This window comes from Oncorhynchus clarkii, chromosome 1 (assembly GCF_045791955.1).
Source record: "Oncorhynchus clarkii lewisi isolate Uvic-CL-2024 chromosome 1, UVic_Ocla_1.0, whole genome shotgun sequence".
NCBI lineage: Eukaryota > Metazoa > Chordata > Actinopteri > Salmoniformes > Salmonidae > Oncorhynchus > Oncorhynchus clarkii.
The window spans coordinates 50,513,948-50,541,304 of record NC_092147.1 but is presented as its reverse complement, the minus strand read 5'-3'; the positions used below and the strand labels follow the sequence as shown (position 1 = coordinate 50,541,304).

Here is a 27,357-nt window from a genome sequence, read left to right as displayed (position 1 = left end):
GGAAAAAAACAAGCCATGAGGTCGAAATCATTTCCCGTATACCTCCGAGACAAGATTGTGTCGATGCACAGATCTGGGGAAGGTTACCAAAGCATTCCTTTAGTATTGAAGGTCCCCAAGAACGCAGTGGCTCCATCATTCTTAAATGGAAGAAGTTTGGAACCACCAAGACTCTTTCTAGAGCTGGCCGCCCAGCCAAACTGAGCAATCAGGGGAGAAGGGCCTTGGCCAGGGAGGTGACAAAGAAGCCAATGGTCACTCTGACAGACCTGTATAGTTCCTCTGTGGCCATGGGAGAACCTTACAGAAGGATAACCATCTCTGCAGCATTCCACCAATCAGGCCTTTATGGTAGAGTGGCAGAAACCACTCATCAGTAAAAGGCACATGACAGCCGCTTGGAGTTTGCCAAAAGGCACCTAAAGACTCTCAGACCATGAGAAACAAGATTGTCTGGTCTGATGAAACTCTTTGTCCTGAATGCCAAGCGTCACGTAGCCAAGACAACGCAGGAGTGGCTTCGGGACTAGTCCCTGAATGTCCTTGTGTGCCACAGCCAGAGCCCGGACTTGAACCCATCGAACATCTCTGGAGGGACCTTAAAATAGCAGTGAAGCGACGCTCCCTTTCTAACCTGACAAAGCTTGAGAGGATCTGCAGAGAAGAATGTGAGGAACTCCACAAATACAGGTGTGCCAAGCTTGTAGCTTAATACCCAAGAAGACTCGAGGCTGTAATCGCTGCCAAAAGGGCTTCAACAAAGTACTGAGTAAAGGGACTGAATACTTATTTAAATGTGATATTTCTGTTTTTTGTCTTAAATAAATTAGCAAAAATTTCTAAAAATCTGTTTTTTTTTAATCATTATGGGGTATTGTGTGTAGATTGATGAGGGGAAAAAACAATTTAATAATTTTTTGAATGAGTCTGTAACGTAAAAGAAATGTGGAAAAAGTCAAGGGGTCTGAATACTTTCCGCATCCATTCATTCTTGAAGATTATAAACTGGGTGGTTCAAGCCCTGAATGCTGATTGGCTGACAGCCAAGGTATATCAGACCGTAAACCACAGGTATGACAAAACATTTATTATTTTTACTGCTCTAATTACATTGGTAACCAGTTTTGCAACAGCAAAACCACACCTCCTCAGGCCTTATTGCTTAAGTATAACTTATAAATGCCTCATGAGCTTAGTTCTGTCATACTCCATGAGAACCCAAAATATAAGCTTGTTTTTCTTCAATGTTTGTAAACAAACACTGTATATCCCCATAACATGATTTAAACCATTATTTTTATATCATGGATGGTCAGTCCTTGCGTCCAAAGCTCTGTCTATTAATATGAGAATGGTTACATTTTTCCAGGCCCATCCCTCAGCTTTTTATCAAAACACAGGCGGGTGTCCGTTTTGTTATTGCTTCATCTGTGGATTTGCCCTTTAAACAGCTGCATATTATCAAGATACCAAAGTGTCAACAACAAAAGGTAAACAATAGGCCTATAGCAAATGCAGCATATGGCATTCATTTTTCACATGAGTCCTTTTCAGTAGGCCTCAAAGCATGCCCTTCCATGAGCACAGCATTTTCAACTCAAATCAATGAGCCCAATCAGTCCTCAATGACAACAGAATCATTTTTTAAAAATCAGGTATAAAAATTTGGCTAATCTAAACTTCTATATTTCCAAGTCATATTCTTGAAGATCAAGGGGTATAACATTTATTGGAATGACTGGAATTTGCATAGACTTAGTTTTTTTAATGTGAAGATAAAATGTAATCATATTATTATTATATGTAGTAGAAAGCGATGGGTTAGAAGAAGCCCACATAACCAACCCATAAAGTAAAATTTAACATCCATATATGGCCAGCTATGTAAACTTTAACATTGATTTATCCTGCAATAGATGTCGTTCAATTGGTAACATACATTTTTCGAATGCCTCTTAAAGGGAAAGTCATCTAAAAGTAGCAGAATGTAATCAGATTACATTACTAAATTTGGGTAATCCAAAGTTACGTTACCGATTACAAATTTGGACCGGTAACTAGTAACTGTAATGGATTCCTTTTAGAAAGTGACCTGCCCAACCCTGTGCATAGTATTTAAAACAAGTTGTTGTTTTGTTTTTATTATAGTTATACACTGTCTTTTTAGGACTTATCAATAGCCTAGTGAATGTAACCTTGCTTATTGACTACGTTTGGCATGTCCAGACTACAATTAACAGTAGGCCAAGCTCTTATAGCAGTGTGAATGCTATAGCCTATGTTTAACAATGTTTTTCCATATTGAAGCAATGCAATTAGAACAATGGGAACTGCAAATATGTTAAAAAATATAGCAAATATGGGGCAGGCTATTTAAAGGGATACTTCAGGATTTTGGCAATGACGTTTTAAAAGGACGTTGCTAACTAGCGTTAGCGCAATTGCTAACTAGCGTTAGTGTAATGACTGGAAGTCTATGTTAACTGCTAGCATGCTAGTAGATACAATAGACTTCCAGTCATTGTGCTAATGCTAATTAGCATTGGCTCTACATTTGGACTTCTTGCGTACTGAATGCAGACATAAAACATTTATCCATAAGTTCATCTGACTGTGGAAGTCGATAAAGGGCTTTATTGCCAAAACCCTGAAGTATCCCTTTAACGAACCAGGCTCTAATGGACTAACATTGTAATTGGAGTTGATGAGAACACAATATACAAAAGACAGTAAATACACAACTTGAAGCAACCACATATTTAGCCAAGGAGCACGTTCTGATTGGCCAGTGAGGGACCAAGCCTCGACCCACTCACAACTTCTTTATTCATCAAAACCAGCCCTTTCCCGGTTGTGAAAATAGCTCAAATATTTTGGACTCACCCGTGAACCTATAACACTACCGCAAGATTTACCACGGCGTTAGGTTTGTAAAAATAAAGCCCTGAGCGAAACAAGATTCCGTTCCCCCCCCCCCCCCCCCCCATAAATACAGCAAGGTGTCAAGTCAAACCAATCCTCCTCTTCCATCTTTGTTTGTGCTGAACTAACCCACAGGTGCATGGGCAGACTCCTGGGTTAGTTTGACAGATGATGATTTAAGCCTATAATTTAGACACACACACACACACAGATACACACACACACACACACACAGACACGGATCTAGATGCAGATGAGACAGGAGGCGATGATAAACGGGCTTCATGTCGACACTTGGCTCTCTCAATCCACCAAGCCCCCAACTCCTCCTCTCACCTTCCCCCCTGTACGAATATTATTTATTTCCACATCACTGAGGACCAGGTGAACTGTGCTGCCAGTCTGGCTTTGCTTTGAGTGATGTATGATGATTACGTTTTCTCTTTTGTTTCATTTGAATTTGTTCGAGAAGCTTCCTTTCCTTCCACCCACCGAGCTCGAGTTATTTCTCTAAAGGGATTTGCTCATCCACGTGTGTCGCCTCTGCTTCAGCCTTGGCATTAGAGGCAACACAAATATAATATATTAACCCTCTTTTCTTTATGCCTCATTTCTATTAACAAATCATATTATATTGTGTGTGCTTTGCAGCCTGCCTGCACCCTTCTTCTTCTTTTGATGCTCCGGGAGCAGGTATATTCCACGCTAACCCACCTTCACTTAACGTACGTCAATAGTTCAGAGCTGAATGCCTCTATTTTCAGAGTGATGGTTTATTCCTTCATTTATCAAAATGAGAGAGAGATTTCTGAAATTACCTCCGTCTGATGAAAAATCAGAATGTGGGCACCCTGCCATTACATCCCAGCGGAAATATAATATAGGTAATGAAATGTTGGCTCGCCATTTCATTAAGCAAGGACATTGATGATTTCCTGTAGCACAACGGCTTGAGGAGTGATAGACAAGGTGTTGGGTTAGGGAGAAAAAGAGCCATCAAAAGATTCCTTATTAAAAACTCTTGTGCAGTATGTCTGTCTTGTTTAGCCTCCACGTTCTCTTTCCACTGTATACCATCTGTATACTATTTATAACCCAAGATAAGGACTTAATGGGAACAGGTGATGCCTTCTCAGAGAGTGGACATCTTAAAATTGTGCTGCTTTTAAAATGTAATCTAAAAAGGGATTACATTGATCCCCCCCCCCCCCCCCCCCTACCGATCCATACAACTTTCCTACCGATCTATACACATTTTCAGAAAGAAAGAAAACTAATAAATGAATAACTACAGGTCTGGGTCAAATCCAATAGAACACAACATCGCGGGAAACTCTCTGTATTTTCAAGTATTGTGGTTGCAGCATGATGTTAGAGGAAAACCCACCCTAGAATTCTGAAGCGGGACAATTACAAAAAATAAATACACCCCCGAGTGGCTTTCCTGTAGATGGATGTTGAGTGTTCCTGAGTGGTCCAGTCTCAATCCTGACTTACATTTGTTTGTAAATCAGAGTTCGCCACAGAATATTGACCCAGTCTGAAATACGTATCTGTTTCCCCATATCTGTTCCCCCATAGTCCCTATGTCCAAGAACGCCAAGGTAACCTGTCTAAATACCAATCCCCCTGTAGCACTCACATCTGTAGCCACGAAATGCTCTGAAAGGCTGTTCATGGCTCACATCAACACCATCATCTCAGACACCTTGGACTCACTCCAATTCGCATAGCGCCCCAACAGATCCACAAATTACGCAAACTCTTTTACACTCCACACTGCCCTCTCCCACCTGGACAAGAGGAACACTTGTAAGAATGCTGTTCTTTGACTACAGCTCAGCGTTCAACACCATAGTACCCACAAAGCTAATCACAAGGCCCAGGACCCTGGGACTGAGCACCTCCCTCTGCAACTAGATCCTAGACTTCCTGAAGAGCCCGGTGGTGACGGTAGGCAACAACACATCCACCTCGCTGAACCTCAACATGGGGGCCTCTCAGGGGTGCGTGCTTAGTACCCTCCTGTACTCCCTGTTCACCCACAACTGCATGGCCTTGCAAGACTCTAACATCATCATTAAGTTTGCTGACGACACGACGGTGGCAGGCCAGATCACCAATGACGATGAGACCGCCTATAGTGAGGAGGCCAGCGACCTGGCAGTGTGGTGCCAGGACACCAACATCTCCCTCAACGTCAGAAAGACAAAGTGGCTGATCATGGACCACCCACATCAATGGGGCTGTAGTGGAGCGGGTCGGGAGCTTGAAGTTCCTTCGTGTCCACGTCACTAAGGAATTAACATGGTCTACACACCAACACGGTAGTAAAGGCACGACAATATCTCTTCCCCCTCAGGAGGGGAACCCTCCACAGTTCTCCAGCTGCACCATTGAGAGCATCTTGACTGGCTGCATCACCGCTTGGTATGGCAACGGCTTGGCATCCGAACGCAAGGCAGTACAGACGGTACACCCAGTACATCACTGGGGCCGAGCTCCCTGCCATCCAGGACCTCTATACCAGGTGATGTCAGAGAAAGGCCCTGGTACCACGGCAAGTGGTACCGATGCACCAAGTCTGGAACCAACAGGACCCTAAACAGCTCCGGATGGGTGGCAGGTAGCCCAGTGGTTAGCGCATTGGGCCTGTAACCAAAAGGTTGTTGGTTCGAATAACTGAGCAGACAAGGTGAAACATCTGTCAATGTACCCTTGAGCAAGGCACTTAACCATAATCCGGTCCAGGGGCGCCATACTACTATTCCTGACCCTGTAAAACAACATTTCACTGCACCTCTCTTCTGACTCTGCTGCTACTGTTTATTATCTATCCTTTTGCCTAGTCACTTTATCCCTACCTATACTGTATGTACATAGCCACCTCAATTACCTTGTACCCCTGGCAATCAACTCGTACTCTGTGTATATAGCCAAGTTATCGTTACTCATTGTGTATTTATTCCTTGTATTATAATTGTTTCTATATTTTTTTCTCTTCGTGTCATTGGTAAGGGCTCGTAAGTAAGCGTTTCACTGTTAGTCTAAATCTGTTGTGACAAATACATTTTGATATTATTTGAGTATTCCTGTCCATCGATGATTTCCAACCAAATTTACTGAGCTTGTGCAATTATGACAAAAACAATTAATATACTGTGTGTTGCCATAACAATTGTTCAAAGTTGGTAGAATCTTGTGTGTGAAGATATACGCAATCAAGACATTTCATTTATTTTTATTAGCTCTGAAAATGTTCTAAAAAAGAAATGTCACCTCCCTGTCAACTGCATTTATTTTCAGCAAACGTCTTCATGTGTAAATATTTGTATGAGCATAACATTAAACAACTGAGACATAAACTGAACAAGTTCCACAGACATGTGACTAACGGAAATGGAATAATGTGTCCCTGAACAAAGGGGAGGTCAAAATTAAAAGTAACAGTCAGTATCTGGTGTGGCCACCAGGCATTAAGTACTGTAGTGCTTCTCCTCCTCATAGACTGCACCAGATTTGCCAGTTCTTGAGATGTTACCCCACTCTTCCACCAAGGAACCTGCAAGTTCCTGGACATTTCTGGGGAGAATGGCCCTAGCCCTCACCCTCCGATCCAACAGGTTCCAGACGTGCTCAATAGGATTGAGATCCGGGCTCTTCGCTGGCCATGGCAGAACACTGACATTCAGTGTTGCAGAAAATCACGCACAGAACAAGCAGTATGGCTGGTGGCATTGTCATGCTGGAGGGTCATGTCAGGATGATCCTGCAGGAAGGGTACCACATGAGGGAGGAGGATGTCTTCCCTGTAACGCACAGCGTTGAGATTGCCTGCAATGACAACAAGCTCAGTCCGATGATGCTGTGACACACCGCCCCAGACCATGACGGACCCTCCACCTCCAAATCGTTCCCGCTCCAGAGTACAGGCCTCGGTGTAACGCTCATTCCTTCAAAGATAAACACCCCCTGCTGAGACAAAACCGCGACTCGTCAGTGAAGAGCACTTTTTGCCAGTCCTGTCTGGTCCAGCGAAGGTGGGTTTGTGCCCATAGGCGATGTTGTGGCCGGTGATGTCTGGTGAAGTCCTGCCTTACAACAGGCCTACAAGCCCTCAGTCCAGCCTCTCTCAGCCTATTGCGGACAGTCTGAGCACTGATGAAGGGATTGTGTGTTCTTGTTGTATCTCGGGCAGTTGTTGTTGCCATCCTGTACCTGTCCCGCTGGTGCTGTTCGGATGTACCGATCCTGTGCAGGTGTTGTTACACGTTGTCTGCCACTGAGAGGACGATCAGCTGTCCATCCTGTCTCCCTGTAGCGCTGTCTTAAACGTCTCACAGTAAGGACATTGCAATTTATTTAGTGTCCTAAGTGTCCATAACTGTGACCTTAATTGGTTACCGTCTGTAAGCTGTTAGTGTCTTAACGACCGTTCCACAGGTGCTTGTTCATTAATTGTTTATGGTTCATTGAACACGCATGGGAAACAGTGTTTAAATCCTTTACAATGAAGATCTGTGAAGTTATTTGTATTTTTTACGACTTATCTTTGAAAGACAGGGTCCTGAAAAAGGGATGTTTCTTTATGAGTTTAGAGTTGTTCTTTCACTTTGAAATGTGGAGTAGATTGTGTAGATTAGTATGACATTAATATAATTGTATAAATTATTTATTTTTATTTTAAGGCAGCAAAATGTGCAAGCTGTGCAAGGGGTGTGTACTTTCACTGGGCACTGTGCATTTAAATAGAGGAACATGAGGGATTGATTGAATAGGTAGGCCTGATACAATATACACGGTAGATCATAGGGCCATTTCTTCACCAGATGTATTAGGCTATATCTTAAGCTTTTAGCAGGAAAGTGTTTTGCCACGTTCCTCTCCACTATGAGAGGAGCACTTCGTCATCTTCCCTCTCTTTCTCGCTGATAGGAGAGGAGCTCTCCCCTCTCTTCTCTGCCTGTACCGGGTGGCAGCCATCCACAGAGAACTTTTTCAATTACTGGTAATCAAAGGCAGTGATTATTATGACAGCATCCAATGCAGCCTGACGGTGGGCGGCAGTCCCTTCTAATCACGCCATCGCAGTCATTAATTTACTGTCAGGCCATCGTCCCCCGTCCCCGCTCTGCAGCCGCTACATCGCAATCTCCCGCCTGAGAGGCTGAGAGCTCGCCCGGAAAATGGAAAAAGGGAAAGGAGGGAGAGAGAGGGAACACAGAGTGTATGTGATGGATCAGGAGAAGGGGCCCTTTGCCTTATCAAGGATTTACACACCAGTGTGTGTGTGTGTGTGTGTGGGGGGAAGGGGGGGGGGGGGGCTGCCAGAACACTTCCCATTCCAGACACACACACACATTCCACAATGTTTTATCCATCTTCTCCTAATCACGTCTATCTGTTTTTCCTGTTCATTTAGCCACAGGTCCTCTCCACTCTACCACCACATTACTTATACTAACTTATTCTGTCTTCTTCCACTCAACAAGATGGGAAAAGACATTAAAACATCACACACTTTCACTTGTGCCTTCGGTTTCATTTGATGATTTGTGTGGGATATTTTTAGCGAGATGTCTGCGAGACAACCACATGGATCAGGCAGATATTTGACATCAAAAACTCTTCCTGTTGAACATCACGTCACCTAGACATTCCCCTAGGCTTTCATATACCGTTTTTAGAGGATATTTTACAGAAGAAGAAAAAAATGTCTATTACTTATTAATTCCTCTCGTCGACATTGACGCCACACACACACACTCTGTTTCCTTCATGGCTCCTTTATTGCGTCACGAAGCCCCCAGTAGTCTCAGTCGCTGTGTCTAACGCTTCCAATGATGGTGTCAAACGATACACCGTTAGCAGCAGTTATAATGTCACTGGTTTGACTGATATTTTTATTTCCCTTTTCATATCTCTTCAGCTGTAGGTCCTTTCATCCCTTTTCCTTTCATATCCTCTTTCATTCAGTGACGGGGATTTTAAGTTGTCATCGGCTGCATCCCAAAAGGCAATCGTTTCACTATATAGTGATTTGCTTTTGCCCAGGGCCTGTAGGGAATAGGGTGCTATTTGGTATTCCTATCCTAGAGCACTACTTTTGACCAGGGCCTATAGGGAATAGGGTGCTATTTGGGACACATTCATTGCATGGAGAAACAGTCCGTTAGAGATCTGAGGTGTCAGCAGGTGTAGTCTGTCAAAAGAAATGAAGACCAGAGAGCTCTGACAATAGATACTGAGTGCACAAAACAGGCGTAACACCTCCTTTGCGCTCTTTGAGGGTAACACAGTGCCAACGACGTGGCCCGCTCCCAAGAGGAATACCTATGTAAGAATGCTGTTCATTGACTATAGCTCAGCATCCACCACTGAACCCCGCCCATTGCAACTGGGTCCTTGACTTCATGACTTCCACCCCCAGGTGGTGAAGGTAGGAAACAACACCTCCACTACGTTGATCATCAACACAGGGTCCCCACAAGGGTGTGTGCTCAGCCCCCTTCTGTTCTCCCTGTACCCCCATGACTGCTTGGCCACGCATGCCTCCAACTCAATCATCAAGTTTGCAGACGACACAACAGTAGTAGGCCTGATTACCAACAATGATGAGACAGCCAACAGGGAGGAGGTGAGGACCCTGGCGGAGTGGTGCCAGGAAAATAACCTCTCCCTCAACGTTAACAAAACGAGGGAGCTGATCATGGAGAGAGCACGCAGCAGAGGGAGCACGACCCTATCCACATCGACGGGACCACAGTGGAGAAGGTGAAAATCTTCAAGTTCCTCCGCGTACACATCATCGACGATCTGAAATGGTCCACCCACACAGTCAGTGTGATGACGAAGGCGCAACAGCGTCTCTTTAACCTCAGGAGGCTGAAGAAATGTATCACCACCTGGTACATCAACTGCACTGCTCGCATAATGGAACACTAGTCACTTTAATAATGTTGACATACTGCTTTACTCATTTCATATGTATATACTGTATTCTATTCTACTGTATTTTAGTCAGTGCCACTCCGACATTGCTCGTCCTAATATTTATATAGTTCTTAACTCCATTCTTTTACTTTAGATTTGCGTGTATTGTTGTGAATTGTTAGATATTACCGCACTGTCGGAGCTGGGAACACAAGCATTTCGCTACACCCGCAATGACACCTGCTAAATATGTGTATGTGACCAATACATTTCCCCTAACGTTAACCCTAACCACGACCCTAACTTCAACCCTAACCATGACCCTAACGTTAGCCCTAACTAAGGCTGTGGTGGTCATGAAATTCTGTCAGCTGGTTATTGTCACGCAAAAGACTGACAGTGTCACGGTAATTGCCCAGTAACTTGCATAAACATGTTTAGCATCTCCAGGCATCCACACTTACAAGCTGCGTACTAGCCGCTGATCCGCGCCTATGGAACATCTACACTTGAAGTCGGAAGTTTACACTTAGGTTGGAGTCATTAAAACTCGTTTTTCAACCACTCCACAAATTTCTTGTTTACAAACTATAGTTTTGGCCAGTCGGTTACGACATCTACCATGTGCATGACGACACAACAAGTCATTTTCCCAACAATTGTTTACAGACAGATTATTTCACTTATCATTGTATCCCAATTCCAGTGGGTCAGAGGTTTACATACACTAAGTTGACAGTGCCTTTAAACAGCGTGGAAAACGTTTAACCCAAGTTAAACCAAGTTAAACAGTTTAAAGGCAATGCTACCAAATACTAATTGAGTGAATGTAAACTTCTTCTTCTGACCCACTGGGAATCTGGGAATGTGATGAATTTTTTTATTTTATTTTTTTTTTATTTTACCTTTATTTAACCAGGCAAGTCAGTTAAGAACAAATTCTTATTTTCAATGACGGCCTGAAATAACTGCCTGTTCATTTGTACCTTGTCATTAAAAGCTGAAATAAATCATTCTCTCTACTATTATTCTGACATTTCACATTTTTAAAATAAAGTGGTGATCCTAACTGACCTCAGACAGGGAACTTTTACTAGGATTAAATGTCAGGAATTGTGAAAAACTGAGTTTAAATGTATTTGGCTAAGGTGTATGTAAACTTCCGACTTCAACTGTATATTTTAAAAAGTCTAATAAACAAATAATAATAAATAAATAAACAAATCAATTATTGGTTTTAGGTAGGTTTAAAGAAACATTATGATATGAAGAAAATGGATTTCAGAAGAACAGAATATGAGTTGGTATGGTATCTGTCTATGCCACATACCACATACTGGGTGTAAGCTTAGCAGACAAGATACGCTTATAAGTCCCGTGCCATTATTTTATGCAACATGCAACAATTTTAACATGTTTACTGAGTTACAGTTCATATAAGGTAATCAGTTAATTGAAATACATTCATTAGGCCCTAATCTATGGATTTCAAATGACTGGGAAAACAAGATATGCATCTGTTGGTCACAAATACGCGTACATAGGAGCGTGGATCAGGAAACCAGTCAGTATCTGGTGTGACCATCATTTGCTCATGCAGCACAACACATCTCCTTCACATAGAGTTGATCGGACTGTTGATTGTGGCCCATGGAATGTTGTCCCACTCCTCTTCAATGGCTGTGCAAACTTGCTGTATATTGGTGGGAACTGGAACATGCTGTCGTACACGTCGATCCAGAGCATCCCAAATGGGCGGCGTCTGGTGAGTATGCAGGCCTTGGAAGAACTGGAGCATATTCAGCTTCCAGGCATTTTATACAGATCCTTGCGACATGGGGCAGTGCATTATTATGCTGAAACATGAGGTGATGGCTACAGATGAATGGCATGACAATAGGCCTCAGGATCTCTTCACGATATCTCTGTGCATTCCAATTTCTATCAATAAAATGAAATTGTGTTTGTTGTCCGTAGCTTATGTCTACCCATACCATAACCCCACTGCCACCATGGGGCAATCTGTTCACAACGTTGATATCAGCAAACCACTCGCCCACACGACACCATGCACGCTGTCTGCCATCTGCCCGGTACAGTTCATAATGGGATTCATCCATGAAGAATACACTTCTCCAGTGTGCCAGCATTTGCCCACTGAAGTCGGTTACGACGCCGAACTGCAGTCAGGTCAAGACCCTGGTTAGGGCGATGAGCACGCAGATGAGCTTCACTGAGACCGTCTATGACAGTTTGTGCAGTAATTCTTGTGTAATGATCATGCAGTTTAATCAGCTTCTTGATATGCCACACCTGTCAGGTGGATGGATTATCTTGACAAAGGATAAAATACTCACTAACAGGGATGTAAACACATTTCTTGTCACGGATCCCTCCGGAACTGTCATTATGCACACCTGGCCCCTATTCCCATTGATTAGTAATTTTATAAGTGTGCCCTTTGTTCACCATTGTCCTGTCGATTATGGTTACAATGTCCATTGGTCGTGTGAGATCCTTTGGCTTTCGTGCCACTTGTACTGTGCAGATGATTACGGGTCTTGTCCCATGTTGTATCATTGTGCGCTTGTGTTATTTATTCGTGGTCCTCGCTATTTTGTTTGAGTTTCAACTCTGTGTTTTGTTACGTGTTTGTTTGGTTTTCGTCCCCGTGCCTTTACATGGCACGCTGTAATTAGGGCGAAATAATAATAACAAATATTATGTAATCCTGCACCTGTCTCCCAAAGAAATAAGCTTTTTCTACTAATATAAGATTTCTTGGACATTTTATTTCAGCATTTATTTTTAGCATTTATATTTTTTGTTCAGTGTATATGATTTTATAGTAAGAAGAATATACTTGAACTTAGCTGAATAAAATGGAAAGGATATTTTTACCATTCCGGAGCAAGTGTGCATATGCAGTGGCTATGTTGAGCGTAAAAGTCCTATACACTAGATTTCTACTTATTTGGCAACTTTAGTTGTGAATGATACGAACCTTAGAATGTCTTAGAAATCAAAACTTATTTGGGCTGCATGATGCGACTATAGGCTATTGATGATTTGAGAAAGACACACAAAAAAAGCTTGTGCTCTGTTCCTTGCCTCAGGATGCACACGCTGGTCACTCTGTCTACCATCATACTATTCTAAATGTAATCTTGTCTTTACGATGTAAAATGAGTTTTGCGCACTGTATGCACTCGAATAGCGAATGGAGACCACTTTCCCGCTGGTTCGTGGGTTATTCCAGTTATTTCACGCCACGCATCAACCACTGTTTGAGGATCATGCAGCCTCTAGCTGTGTGACAGATCAAAACTCTGTATGCCATAGGCTCTCCAGCCCTGGTACTGTAGCTGCCCAATTCTTCATTTGGGAACCAAGTGAAATCTGTTCGGGAACATAGATAGTATGTTTTCATAACTTTAATTAAACTGTTGAACAAAAACAACAAACCGACAAACGAACAGTTCTGTAAGGTGCAACAAAAACACTAAACAGAAAATAACTACCCACAACCCATAGTGGGAGAACAGGCTGCCTAGGTATGGTTCTCAATCAGAGACAACGATTGCCAGCTGCCTCTGATTGGGAACCATACCAGGCCAAACACATAGAAATAGAAAACATAGAACACAAAACAGAATGCCCACCCCAACTCACGCCCTGACCAAACTAAGACCTGAAAACACAATCGCACAATGATACACCATGGGACGAGACCTGTAATCATATATGCGCATCCCAAATGGAAAAAAAGCCAAAACAACACAGCACAGGTACTCACAGGCACAACGGACATTGGAACAATAATTAACAGCCCAATGGAGAACAAAGGGCACATTTATACCAATACAATCTGTGGGAAATAGGAACCAGGTGTGCTTAATTAGACAGTTCAGTGCCTAGAGACCGGTGACGTAGACCTCCGAAACTGGTTCACGGAATGAGCAACAGTACTGGAGGGATCCGTGACAATATAGGCCTATTCGTATGCATAAGCTCTAATATGCATATGAGTGTTTTGAATGAGTCAACACCTTAGAGAGCGTTGTCTATTTTCGTTGTGTTAGGCTTTGAAACAACATCCACAACGACAAAGTTTTCCACTCAGTTTCAACCTGTTGTTGAACTTCTTTCTTCAAATTGATCAATCACAGTGAGGTGAGATTTAAAAGCACATACTGTTTTGATGACAAGTTTTTGATGTGATTTTCCATTGCATTTGCATTGATGTTAGAGGGACAATAGAGCCTTGAGAACCAGGTTATTAGCGACCTGATGATCGTTAGCGAGTTGGGTACTACTAAAGCATGTCCAGAGTGCGTAAGAGGTGATTACTGTAACTTAGCAGTCACATGGCATTTTAATGTGGTCATGACTCATGACTGCTGGTGTGGCGGTAATACATTCACAGCAAAAGCCCTAATGCTAACCTAGCTAATTTTAGCTACCTAGCTAACTTTAGCCACAACAAATTGAAATTCGTAACACAGTATCATACATATTGCAAATTCTTAACATTTTTGTAACATATCATACAAAATATGATATTTAACTAGGCAAGTCAGTTAAGAACAAATTCCTAGGAACAGTGGGTTAACTGCCTGTTCAGGGGCAGAACGACAGATTTGTACCTTGTCAGCTCGAGGATTTGAAGTTGCAACCTTTCGGGTTACTAGTCCAACGCTCTAACCACTAGGCTACCCTGCCGCCCCAGATGATGGACATCCATAAATTAATACATACCATACGAAATGGAGAAGGACAGATTTACATTTACTATGTTACGTCTGAGTCCAGGTTGATTAGTGTTGCAGCATGTCTCTCTTTCTGAAACTATCACCTGAAATTGTTGCAAATCCTATTACTAGCCTGTTCAACCTCTCTTTCGTATCGTCTGAGATTCCCAAAGATTGGAAAGCTGCCACGGACCCAAACTGCTATAGACATATATATATATCCTACCCTGCCTTTCTAAGGTCTTTGAAAGCCAAGTTAACAAACAGATCACCAACCATTTCGAATCCCACTGTACCTTCTCCGCTATGCAATCTGGTTTCCGAGCTGGTCATGACCTCCATCGATAAGAGACAATAATGTGCAGCTATATTCGTAGACATGGCCAAGGCTTTGACTCTGTCAATCACCACATTCTTATTGGCAGACTCACCAGCCTTGGTTTCTCAAATGATTGCCTCGCCTGGCTCACCAACTACTTATCAGACAGTGTTCAAGTGTGTCAAATCGGAGGAGGGCCTGTTGTCCGGACCTCTGGCAGTCTCTATGCCACAGGGTTCAATTCTCGGGCCGACTCATCAATGATGTCGCTCTTGCTGCTGGTGATTCTCTGATCCACCTCTACGCAGATGATACCATTCTGTATACTTCTAGCCATTCTTTGGACGCTGTGTTAACTAACCTCCAGACGAGCTTCAATGCCATACAACTCTCCTTCCGTGGCCTCCAACTGCTCTTACATGCAAGTAAAACTAAATGTATGCTCAACCGATCGCTACCAGCACCTGCCTGCCCGTCCAGCATCACTACTCTGGACAGTTCTGACTTAGTTAGACTGTAAACTCTCCTTCCAGACTCACATTAAGCATCTCCAATCCAAAATTAAATCTAGAATCGGCTTCCTATTTCACTCATGCTGCCAAACATACCCTCATATCCTTGACTTTGGCGATGTCATTTACAAAATAGCCTCAAAATAACACTCTACTCAGCAAATTGGATGCAGTCTATCACAGTGCCATCCGTTTTGTCACCAAAGCCCCATATACTACCCACCACTGTGACCTGTATGCTCTCGTTGGCTGGCCCTCGTTTCATATTCGTCGCCAAACCCACTGGCTCCAGGTCATCTATAAGTCTTTGCTAGGTAAAGCCCTGCCTTATCTCAGCTCACTAGTCACCATAGCAGCATCCGCCCGTAGCACGCACTCCAGCAGGTATATTTCACTGGTCACCCCCAATGCCAATTCCCCATTTGGCCGCCTTTCCTTCCAGTTCTCTGCTGCCAATGACTGGAACGAATTGCAAAAATCACTGAAACTGGAGACTCATATCTCCCTCACTAACTTTAAGCGCCAGCTGTCAGAGCAGCTCACAGATCATTGCACCTGTACATAGCCTATCTGTAAATAGCCCATCCTCATCCCCATACTGTTATTTTTTAAATATTTTTTTTTGATGATTTGTACCCCAGTATCTCTACTTGCACATTCATCTTCTGCACCTCTATCACTCCAGTATTTATTTGCTAAATAGCAATTTTTCGCCACTATGGCCTATTTATTTCCTTACCTCCCTTATCTTACCTCATTTGCACACACTGTACATAGACTTTTTTTCTATTGTGTTATTGACTATATGTTTGTTTATTCCATTCCGTGTTGTTGTTTGTGTCGCACTGCTTTGCTTTATCTTGGCCAGGCCCAGCCTACCTGGTTAAATAAAGGTGAAATATATGTTTGTTTTTAAATGTCAATGGACACCGGGTCTCTTTGATTGTCTGTCACAGTGGGAAGGATGGGGGTAAAGGGGGAGGAGGAGGTGGGAGAGCCTTGGGGGAGTCAGTGGCTAGAAGGGGATGGGGGCATATACAGTATGGCCAGGGTGGAGCAGGGGAGGATGGGAAGGGGGCGGAGGGCTTTGGTGGGAGAGGAAATGGGGTGGATGGGGCTGTGGTAGATTGGGAAGCCTTAGGGAGTGTCTCAATGAGGGGACATACAGTATTGCTGGAGTGGAGAGGCACCAGGTGGCTGTCTGTGGCAGCTCTATTTGCTCCCACTTTCCGCTCTCTCCTCTTCCTGCCTTTGGTCTCTGATCCCCCCCTCTTCTCCCCTCGCTCCCAAAGTGTCTGACATATCTGACACGTGTAACCAGCCAACCCACAGATGTCACGGAGAAAATGTATCTCTCTATTTCCTTTATTTCTTCTTCCCAAACCTATTTGAGCCCCCTTTGCCCCTTCGCCCCTGTTCTACACACACACACACACACACACACACACACACACACACACACACACACACACACACACACACAGCCGCACGTACGCACACATATACAGTGTCTAGAGGAGTCTGTGGTGCGTTAATGAAGGCCTTGTGGAGAGGCCATTTCACACTCGATTCCCCTCAACACCCCTGACGTGTTATAACATTGGGACACAACCAGCTGGATTATTTGTTGTTTTTCTAGTCTAGTTGTTGGTGCTGTAGCCTACCCTACTGTATGTGTGTAATGATTTTTGAAAGTGATGATGGAGATGTAATTTCCTTCCGTTATCAATGTCCTGCTATTTATGTCCATTAGGTTCAGAAAATAGCTATTAATCTAAAGGTGTGTGGTATACAAGGCCATATGATTATATGGTATTGATATGATTGATATGGCTTTGGCCCCCTTTCATGCAAAAGTATGGTGGGAACATTGTGGGCGACGTCACAAAATACATTTTCACAAACTCTGAAACTGTCCAGTTGTTATTGGTTCTTTAAAGGTTCCCAGAACATTTAATTAGGTTGCCCATCAATGGAATATTATGTTAATCCTAAAACAAATATCCTATGAACGTCATAAATGTCACACGCCCCCAAAAAGGAAAATGAGAATTAAAAACAGGTTCAGCCCCTGGTTCGAGGGTGATCTTATTGAGTCACTCTGCCTCAAGAATTGCATCTGGCGAAAGGCTCGGCACACGCATACTCAGGTTGACAGGCTATCGTTCAGGCAAATGAGAAATAAGTGCACTCAGGCTATCCGGGAAGGCCAAAGTTAGTTACTTTAAGGAGCAGTTCTCGCTCTGTGGGTCTAACCCCAAGGGGTTCTGGGGAAACGGTTAAAGACCTGGAGAATAAACCCTCCTCCTCACAGCTGCCCATGTCCCTTAATGTTGATGATGTGGTTGTTACTGACAAGAAGCACATGGCTGAGCTCTTTAATCACCACTTCATTAAGTCAGGATTCCTATTTGACTCAGCCATGCCTCCTCGCCCGTCCAACATTTCCTCATCTCCCACCCCTTCTAATACGGTTATCCCTGATGCTTCTTCCTCTTTTTCCCCTGTCCTGCAACAACGTTTCTCCCTGCAGGCAGTCACTGAGTCTGAGGTGCTAAAGGAGCTCCTTAAACTAAACCCAAAAAACATCTGGTCAGATAGTTTAGACCCTTTCTTCTTTAAGGTTGCTGCCGCTATCATCGCCAAGCCTATCTCAAACCTTTTTAACCTGTCTCTCCTTTCTCCGGAGGTTCCCATTGCTTGGAAGGCAGCCACAGTTCGTCCTTTATTTAAAAGGGGAGATCAAGCTGATCCTAACTCTTATAGGCCTATTTCTATTTTGCCCTGTTTATCAAAAGTGTTGGAAAAACTTGTCAATAATCAACTGACTGGCTTTCTTGATGTCTATAGTATTCTCTCTGGTATGCAATCTGGTTTCCGTTCAGGTTATGGATGTGTCACTGCAACCTTAAAGGTCCTCAATGACGTCACCGTTGCCCTTGATTCTAAGCAATATTGTGCTGCTATTTCTATTGACTTGGCCAAAGCTTTTGATACGGTAGACCATTCCATTCTTGTGGGCCGGCTAAGGAGTATTGGTGTCTCTGAGGTGTCTTTGGCCTGGCTTGCTAACTACTTCTCTCAAAGAGTGCAGTGTGTAAAGTCAGAAAATCTGCTGTCACAGCCATTGCCTGTCACCAAGGGAGTACTCCAAGGCTCGATCCTAGGTTCCACGCTCTTCTCAATTTACATCAACAACATAGCTCAGGCAGTAGGGAGCTCTCTCATCCATTTATATGCAGACGGTAGTCTTATACTCAGCTGGCCCCTCCCCGGATTTTGTGTTAAATGCTCTACAACAAAGCTTTCTTAGTGTCCAACAAGCTTTCTCTACCCTTAACCTTATTTTGAATACATCCAAAACAAAGGTCATGTGGTTTGGTAAGAAGAATACCCCTCTTCCCACAGGTGTTATTACTACCTCTGAAGGTTTAGAGCTTGAAGTAGTCACCTCATACAAGTACTTTGGAGTATCGCTAGACGGTGCACTGTCCTTCTCTCAGCACATATCACAGCTGCAGGCTGTGATATGTGCTGGGAGAAGGACAGTGCACCGTCTAGTTAAATCTAGACTTGGTTTCCTCTATCGTAATCGCTCCTCTTTCACCCCGGCTGCCAAACGAACCCCTCTAAGCATGCTAGATTACGGAGACATAATATATAGATCGGCAGGTAAGGGTGCTCTCGAGCGGCTAGCTGTTCTTTACCATTCGGCCATCAGATTTGCCACCAATACTACTACTTATAGGACACATCCCATTTTTTTCTGCTACCATGTTGTTGTTATGTTGTGTTGCTACCATGCTGTGTTGTCATGTGTTGCTGCCTTGCTATGTTGTTGTCTTAGGGCTCTCTTTATGTAGTGTTGTGCTGTGTCTCTTGTTGTGATGTGTGTTTTGTCCTATATTTATATTGTATTTATGATTTTTTTTTTATCCCGTCCCCGCAGGAGGCCTTTTGCCTTTTGGTAGGCCATCATTGTAAATAAGAATTTGTTCTTAACTGACTTGCCTAGTTAAATAAAGGTTAAAATAAAAAATAAAAATACTTATTTGGAAATTGTGGAACATTGTAGGAATGTTCTGTGCAAACTCTTAAAGATTTCCAGAACATTTTATTAAGTTTTGGGAGTCTGGGACGTTACAAGAATATTCTTGTGATATTCACATATTGTACTGACAGGACTTAGACCAGGTGTTCTGTCAACATTCTTACAACATTAAAGGAATGTCCTGTGCAACCTATCTTAAACATTGTATGAATGGCATCACAACTGAGCATATTTAGTGCTTTTGGAACCTATGTCTTGCAATGTGTCCGCACGGTTACCACAACATGTTTCGGGAACCTTTAAATAACCCAGAAAGGCTGTTCTGTCAACATTCTTGCAACATCAAATGAATGTGGTGTGCAACATGATACAAACATTCTCTGAATGTCTGCACAACTGAACAGTTCTCTTGCCATATCCCAACAATTTTTCCATAACCTAAAGAAATGTTTTAGGAACTTTTAAAGAACATCAAAAAATGTGTTCTGGGAATGTTCTTGTAGCATCAAGTGAATGTTTTTTCATTCTAAAATATACATTGTATAATCATCTTCACAACTTGATAGTTCGTCTTTTGTGATGTCCAACACAATGATCCCACCATACTGTTTCGACAAACATTTGGGAACCTTTAAAGAACAGACTAAATGTGTTATCGGAACATTCAGACAACATCAAGGCAAATGTTTTATATGATCATCAGCATGACTCGACAGTTTTTGTGTTATGAGAACATTTGCTGCAACCTAACGATTGTTCTGGAAACTTTCACAGAACCAATTCTGGTTTGCTGGGAACATTATAGTGAATGTTAGGATATTTCATCTTTTTTTTTGTTATCAAAAACCCGGTTTGTTCCCGGTTTGTGGGTTGTCTCTCCATGAGGACTCTTCAGAGATGAGGAATACTTCAGTGGTGGGTCATGCAACTCTGAATATATTCACTACGTTAGCATAATTATATGGGTTTATTTACCAACTAATAATCTAATATTAGGCTGTAGCTGCTCGGTAAAAACACTTGAGAGCTTCTGACAGTTATCAAAGACATGACTGATCAAGCCGTTCACTGAACATTTAGAGAACAGCTTTAATCACACACACACACAGTTAAGATAAGCTCCTCTACCCAGCCAAAGTTAATATGCTGTTTGATAGCAAGTCGGGTATGATGGCTACAGCTTCAATAACTGCATTTTTTAATATATTGATGTACTTGGCACACCTACAACAGGTGGTGTGTTCTTGTCTCTTCTGTGTGTATAGGTGATATTTTATTTTACCTTTATTTAACTAGGCAAGTCAGTTAAGAACAAATTCTTATTTTCAATGACAGCCTAGTGGGTTAACTGCCTGTTCAGGGGCAGAACGACATACAGTGCCTTGCGAAAGTATTCGGCCCCCTTGAACTTTGCGACCTTTTGCCACATTTCAGGCTTCAAACATAAAGATATAAAACTGTATTTTTTTGTGAAGAATCAACAACAAGTGGGACACAATCATGAAGTGGAACGACATTTATTGGATATTTCAAACTTTTTTAACAAATCAAAAACTGAAAAATTGGGCGTGCAAAATTATTCAGCCCCTTTACTTTCAGTGCAGCAAACTCTCTCCAGAAGTTCAGTGAGGATCTCTGAATGATCCAATGTTGACCTAAATGGCTAATGATGATAAATACAATCCACCTGTGTGTAATCAAGTCTCCGTATAAATGCACCTGCACTGTGATAGTCTCAGAGGTCCGTTAAAAGCGCAGAGAGCATCATGAAGAACAAGGAACACACCAGGCAGGTCCGAGATACTGTTGTGAAGAAGTTTAAAGCCGGATTTGGATACAAAAAGATTTCCCAAGCTTTAAACATCCCAAGGAGCACTGTGCAAGCGATAATATTGAAATGGAAGGAGTATCAGACCACTGCAAATCTACCAAGACCTGGCCGTCCCTCTAAACTTTCAGCTCATACAAGGAGAAGACTGATCAGAGATGCAGCCAAGAGGCCCATGATCACTCTGGATGAACTGCAGAGATCTACAGCTGAGGTGGGAGACTCTGTCCATAGGACAACAATCAGTCGTATATTGCACAAATCTGGCCTTTATGGAAGAGTGGCAAGAAGAAAGCCATTTCTTAAAGATATCCATAAAAAGTGTCGTTTAAAGTTTGCCACAAGCCACCTGGGAGACACACCAAACATGTGGAAGAAGGTGCTCTGGTCAGATGAAACCAAAATTGAACTTTTTGGCAACAATGCAAAACAATATCTTTGGCGTAAAAGCAACACAGCTGAACACACCATCCCCACTGTCAAACATGGTGGTGGCAGCATCATGGTTTGGGCCTGCTTTTCTTCAGCAGGGACAGGGAAGATGGTTAAAATTGATGGGAAGATGGATGGAGCCAAATACAGGACCATTCTGGAAGAAAACCTGATGGAGTCTGCAAAAGACCTGAGACTGGGACGGAGATTTGTCTTCCAACAAGACAATGATCCAAAACATAAAGCAAAATCTACAATGGAATGGTTCAAAAATAAACATATCCAGGTGTTAGAATGGCCAAGTCAAAGTCCAGACCTGAATCCAATCGAGAATCTGTGGAAAGAACTGAAAACTGCTGTTCACAAATGCTCTCCATCCAACCTCACTGAGCTCGAGCTGTTTTGCAAGGAGGAATGGGAAGAAATTTCAGTCTCTCGATGTGCAAAACTGATAGAGACATACCCCAAGTGACTTACAGCTGTAATCGCAGCAAAAGGTGGCGCTACAAAGTATTAACTTAAGGGGGCTGAATAATTTTGCACGCCCAATTTTTCAGTTTTTGATTTGTTAAAAAAGTTTGAAATATCCAATAAATGTCGTTCCACTTCATGATTGTGTCCCACTTGTTGTTGATTCTTCACAAAAAAATACATCTTTATGTTTGAAGCCTGAAATGTGGCAAAAGGTCGCAAAGTTCAAGGGGGCCGAATACTTTCGCAAGGCACTGTATTTGTACCTTGTCAGCTCGGGGATTTGAACTTGCAACCTTCCGGTTACTAGTCAAACGCTCTAACCACTAGGCTACCCTGCTGCCCCAAGAGCTGTGTTCGACTCAACAGCCAGGAGAAGCTGGTTAGTGTTGTTATCCGTGTGTGGTTTTGTTAACCTCTGTTCTCTGTATGTCTGCAGGAGGTGGAGCTGTGTCGACTGAACAGCCAGGAGAAGCTGGGCCTGACGTTGTGTTACAGGACAGACGAGGAGGAGGACATGGCTATCTATGTCAGTGAGGTGAGACAGCAGGAGTGGGACTGAGGGTGGCTAGGGAACTGCTGCTGTATTTCTTCTTCTCATTCTTCTTCTTCTTCTCATTCTTCTTCTTCTTCTTCTCTCTCTCCATCCTTACAGTTTTCACTTATGAAAATGCTATTATATACGCCAGACTTGTTCAGAAATAGGTACTTTTGAAGTTCTCACTTCACCTACACGTCTAATGTCACAACACTCAGCAGTGTACAAATGCTTCCTTTCCTCAGAGTTCTTGAACAAACACCAAAATAACAGCTACTATTTATAGTTGTTGATAAAAGAAAATGTAAATCAACTTGATAAAAAAATGTATGCATGCATTTCCACCAGTCCTGTGTGTTTATCGGTTCTTTGAGGTTTCATGTGCATTTTATGTAAAATAGGTTAACATAATTGTACTACCATACTACAATTACTATGGACTACAATCACTGTGGATCATAGTAAATACAGTGCATTCCCGAAGGTATTCAGAACCCATTACTTTTTCCACATCTTATTACGTTACAGCCTTATTCTAAAAACTATTCAATTGTTCCCCCCCCTCATCAATCTACACACAATACCCCATAATGACAAAGCAAAAACTGTTTTTTAGAAAAGTTTGCAAAGTTATAAAATAAAAATAAAAGACATTTACATAAGTATTCAGACCCTTTACTCAGTACTTTGTTGAAGCACCTTTGGCAGTGATTACACCTGTATTTGGGGAGTTTCTTCCATTCTTCTCTGCAGATCCTCCTCTCAAGCTCTGTCAGGTTGGATGGGGAGCGTTGCTGCACAACCATCTTCAGGTCTCTCCAGAGATTTTCGATCAAGTTCAAGTCCGTGTTCTGCTTAGGCCACTCAAGTCATTCAGAGATTTGTGCTGAAGTCACTTCTGCGTTGTCTTGGCTGTGTACTTAGGGTCGATGTCCTGTTGGAAGGTGAACCTTCGCCCCAGTCTGAGGTCCTGAGCGCTCTGGAGCAGGTTTTCATCAAGGATCTCGCTGTACTTTGCTCTGTTCATCTTTCCCTCGATCCTGGCTGGTCTCCCAGTCCCTGCTGCTAAAAAACATCCCACACAGCATGATGCTGCCTCAACCATGCTTCACCATAGGGAAGATGCCAGGTTTCCTCCAGACGTGACGCTTGGCATTCAGGCCAAAGATTCCAATCTTGGTTTCATCAGACCAGAGAATCTTGTTTCTCATGGTCTGAGAGTCCTTTAGGTGCCTTTTGGCAAACTCCAAGCGGGTTTTAATGTACTGAAGAGTGGCTTCCATCTGGCCTCAACCATAAAGGCCTGATTGGTGGAGTGCTGCAAAGATGGTTGTCCTTCTGGAAGGTTCTCCCATCTCTACAAAGGACCTCTGGAGCTATGTCAGAGTGACCATTGGGTTCTTGGTCACCTCCCTGACCAAGGCCCTTCTCGTCCAATTGCTCAGTTTGTCCGGGCGGCCAGCTCTAGGAAGAGTCTTGGTGGTTCCAAACTTCTTCCATTTAAGAATGGTGGAGGCCACTGTGTTCTTGGGGAACTTTGACGCTAAATAATTTTTTCGTTACCCTTCCCCAGATCTGTGCCTCGACACAATCCTGTCTTGGAGCTCTACAGACAATTCCTTCGACCTCATGGCTTGGTTTCTGCTCAGACATACACTGTCAACTGTGGGACCTTATATAGACAGGTGTGTGCCTTTCCAAATCATGCCCAATCAATTTAATTTATCACAGGTGGACTCCAATCATGTTGTAGAAACATTTCTACAACATCAATGGATGATCAATGGAAACAGGATGCACCTGAGCTCAATTTTTTCTTTATTTTTAATAAATTTGCAAACATTTCTAAAAACCTGTGATGTATGTGTTTAGATTGATGAGGAAAAAACATATTTAATGCATTTTAGAATAAGGCTGTAACATAACAAAATGTGGGAAAATTCAAGGGGTATGAATACTTTCCGAATGCACTGTAAATACACTGATATACCTGTGAAAGGAATACAGCATTCTAGACTTTCAGGACTAAATCAGTTGTGACATTAATATGATTCCTCTGTGTCCTATTTTACAGAGCTTAGGTAATATTGAATATGTAGAGAGTCTGTAATTTAATATGATTAACACAGACTAAAAATACATGAATCGCTGGACTGGCACTTCGTAATTTTTATATTTGCAATAATATAGATTAAACCAACTCATAAAAAAAGGCACTGTAGTCTTTCTTTGAGTGACTATCCTTGTTCTTCAAATAGAACTGACATGTTTTGCAAGCTGAGGTTACACTATTTGTGCCCACAGTCAAGGCTTTTTTTCTCTGTTTCTCCCACTTATTGGCAGCACTTACAAAGCACTGTCCTCTCCTCCATTCTGCCCAACTTACTCTCTCTCTCTCTGTCTCTCTCTCTCATTCGTTTGAAGTTAGCTCAGACCCGCAAGGTATATGCAGCTGAACATGAGTTGAATACAGATCGCTGTAGTCACTGGGCTGCTTCTCCTCTCAAGTGTTCAGTCTATAAAAAGTAAAACCAAGGAGAGCGTGCTGCATTCAGATGAGCTCCTACTGAATGTTACTCCGTATTTCAGCTGTGTTTGAGATAGTGAATTGCGTTTCTGATCTCACTTAAATACCAATGAACTATACAGTATCATGCATACTATTTGGCAAAGCTCAAGATGTAGTGTTTAAAATGACATTTTATATCACGCTTTGTGTATTATGACTTTTCTTAAAAATGGTTTGACAATAAGCTATGTAGTGTTTATGAAGTCTTTATGAATGCTCTATAAAGCCTTGTAGGGCCCTGCTGTAAATGGCGTGCAGCTTATAAAGGCTTCATAAAGCCTTCATAAACACTACATAAATGTGTTATGAATCAATATAACCGTATGTCATGCTTTTTAAAAGGTTCATAAATGTTTCTTAACTGTGTGACATAACCACCAATGTCAAATCTGACATAACCCACTATGTAAAATATTACTTTTTAAAAATTTAACCAGGCAAGTCAGTTAAGGACAAATTCTTAATTACAATGACGGCCTAGGAACAGTGGGTTAACTGCCTTGTTCAGCTTCAGAACGACAGATTTCTATCTTTTCAGCTCGGGGATTCGATCTAGTAACCTTTCTGTCACTGGCCCAACGCTCTAACCACTAGGCTACCTGCTGCCCCATAAACCTGTTCTTTATAAAGGGTGGCATAAGGACCTCTTAATAAAGGCCTTATAAATCATATTAAATGAAGGCTTCACAAAGCATTTATAACCCTGTCATGCGTCTTGGGAGAGCATTGCAAAAAATCGTTGGAAAAATTTTATATATTATATTACACTAAAACATTTCTAGGATGGCCCAAACTCTTTCCCTCCTGGGTGCATATAGTCAATATTGGACCTGACCTCAAGTTCACCCAAAATGCTGTGTTGCAGGATGACACACATTATAAAGTTTAGTCATGCACAGCTATAAAAACGTTGGTAGAACCTTTTAAAATCAGTTTACATTTTTTGCCTACTGTTTTTTTTTCTTCTCCCAAATTCCACTTTCTTGGTTTTTGTTTTTCCAGGTTTTGGATATCCCCATTTGTTCTGGTTTACTCCAGTTTTTTTTACACCTTTTTTAATAGAAAACAACTAAATTGGATTTTGTGTGTTCACAACCAAATCAGGGGATGACTTTTGAAGCCATGGAAAAATCTAAGAAACGTCAATTTTTTTGTGTAGTTGCCCTTTAATTCAGTGAGCATGCCCTGTACTTATGTTTGGTTAGCGGGTGTTCTGTAGTGCAGTTAAGCACACGTGAGGTTATTCGACTGCCAATGGAATGGGTGGAGTAAAAGTCCAAGAATCCAAGATGGCGTAGCAGTCAGGCGTCTTGTCTTCGTCTTGTTGTGTTCTGTCTTTAAATATTTTTATATATTTTTTCTTCGCATATATATTTTTAAAACATTTTTCTTAACCTCAACTTCAACATACTCTCCTGCAACCCGCCTCACCCAATGTGGTATGGATCTGCTATTTGCTTTACTTTAGAACCGGAACCCCCAACAGGAGCTAGCTACTGCTAGCAGTCATCAGCTAACCTTTAGCCCAGACAACTCCTGCCAGTCTGCACAGCGCGATTCAACCCGGAGCAAATCGGACTTCTTCTTCTCCATATCTCCGGATTCCTACAGCAAGCTCTGAACCTTTTCACCTGGATCATCGCAGCTAGCTAGCTGCTATCCGAGTGGCTACTCCTGGCTAACGTCTCTGTCCCGAAGCAAGCACCAATTAGCATATGCTAGGCCCATCTCCCTGCTAGCTGAAGAGGTCCATCAACCACTCCTTAATCGACCTGGCCCGGGTATCCTGGAAGGATATTGACCTCATTCCGTCAGTAGAGGATGCCTGGCTATTCTTTCAAAGTTATTCTCTTCCCAGACTCAATGCACACAGCTCGCATTACAGTGTTGCTAAAAAAGGACAAGGACCCCCTATCCTGCTCGTCCTTCCGGCCCATAAGCTTGTTGGATTTCGACTATAAAATAATTACCAAATTGCTCGCCAAAAGACTAAACACTCTTCTTCCCAAAATAATAAAAGCGGACCAAACT

General features: G+C 42.5%; 1 protein-coding gene across 1 annotated transcript in view; it reads left to right on the top strand.

The window, feature by feature from the left end:
• Positions 1-27,357, top strand: part of LOC139408493 (PDZ domain-containing RING finger protein 4-like) — a 60,305-nt gene that overhangs the window by 7,364 nt on the left and 25,584 nt on the right. The window contains exon 3 of the mRNA XM_071152462.1: positions 22,659-22,757. Within this exon, the coding sequence (XP_071008563.1) occupies positions 22,659-22,757 (99 nt within the window). The remainder of the gene's footprint in view (positions 1-22,658; positions 22,758-27,357) is intronic.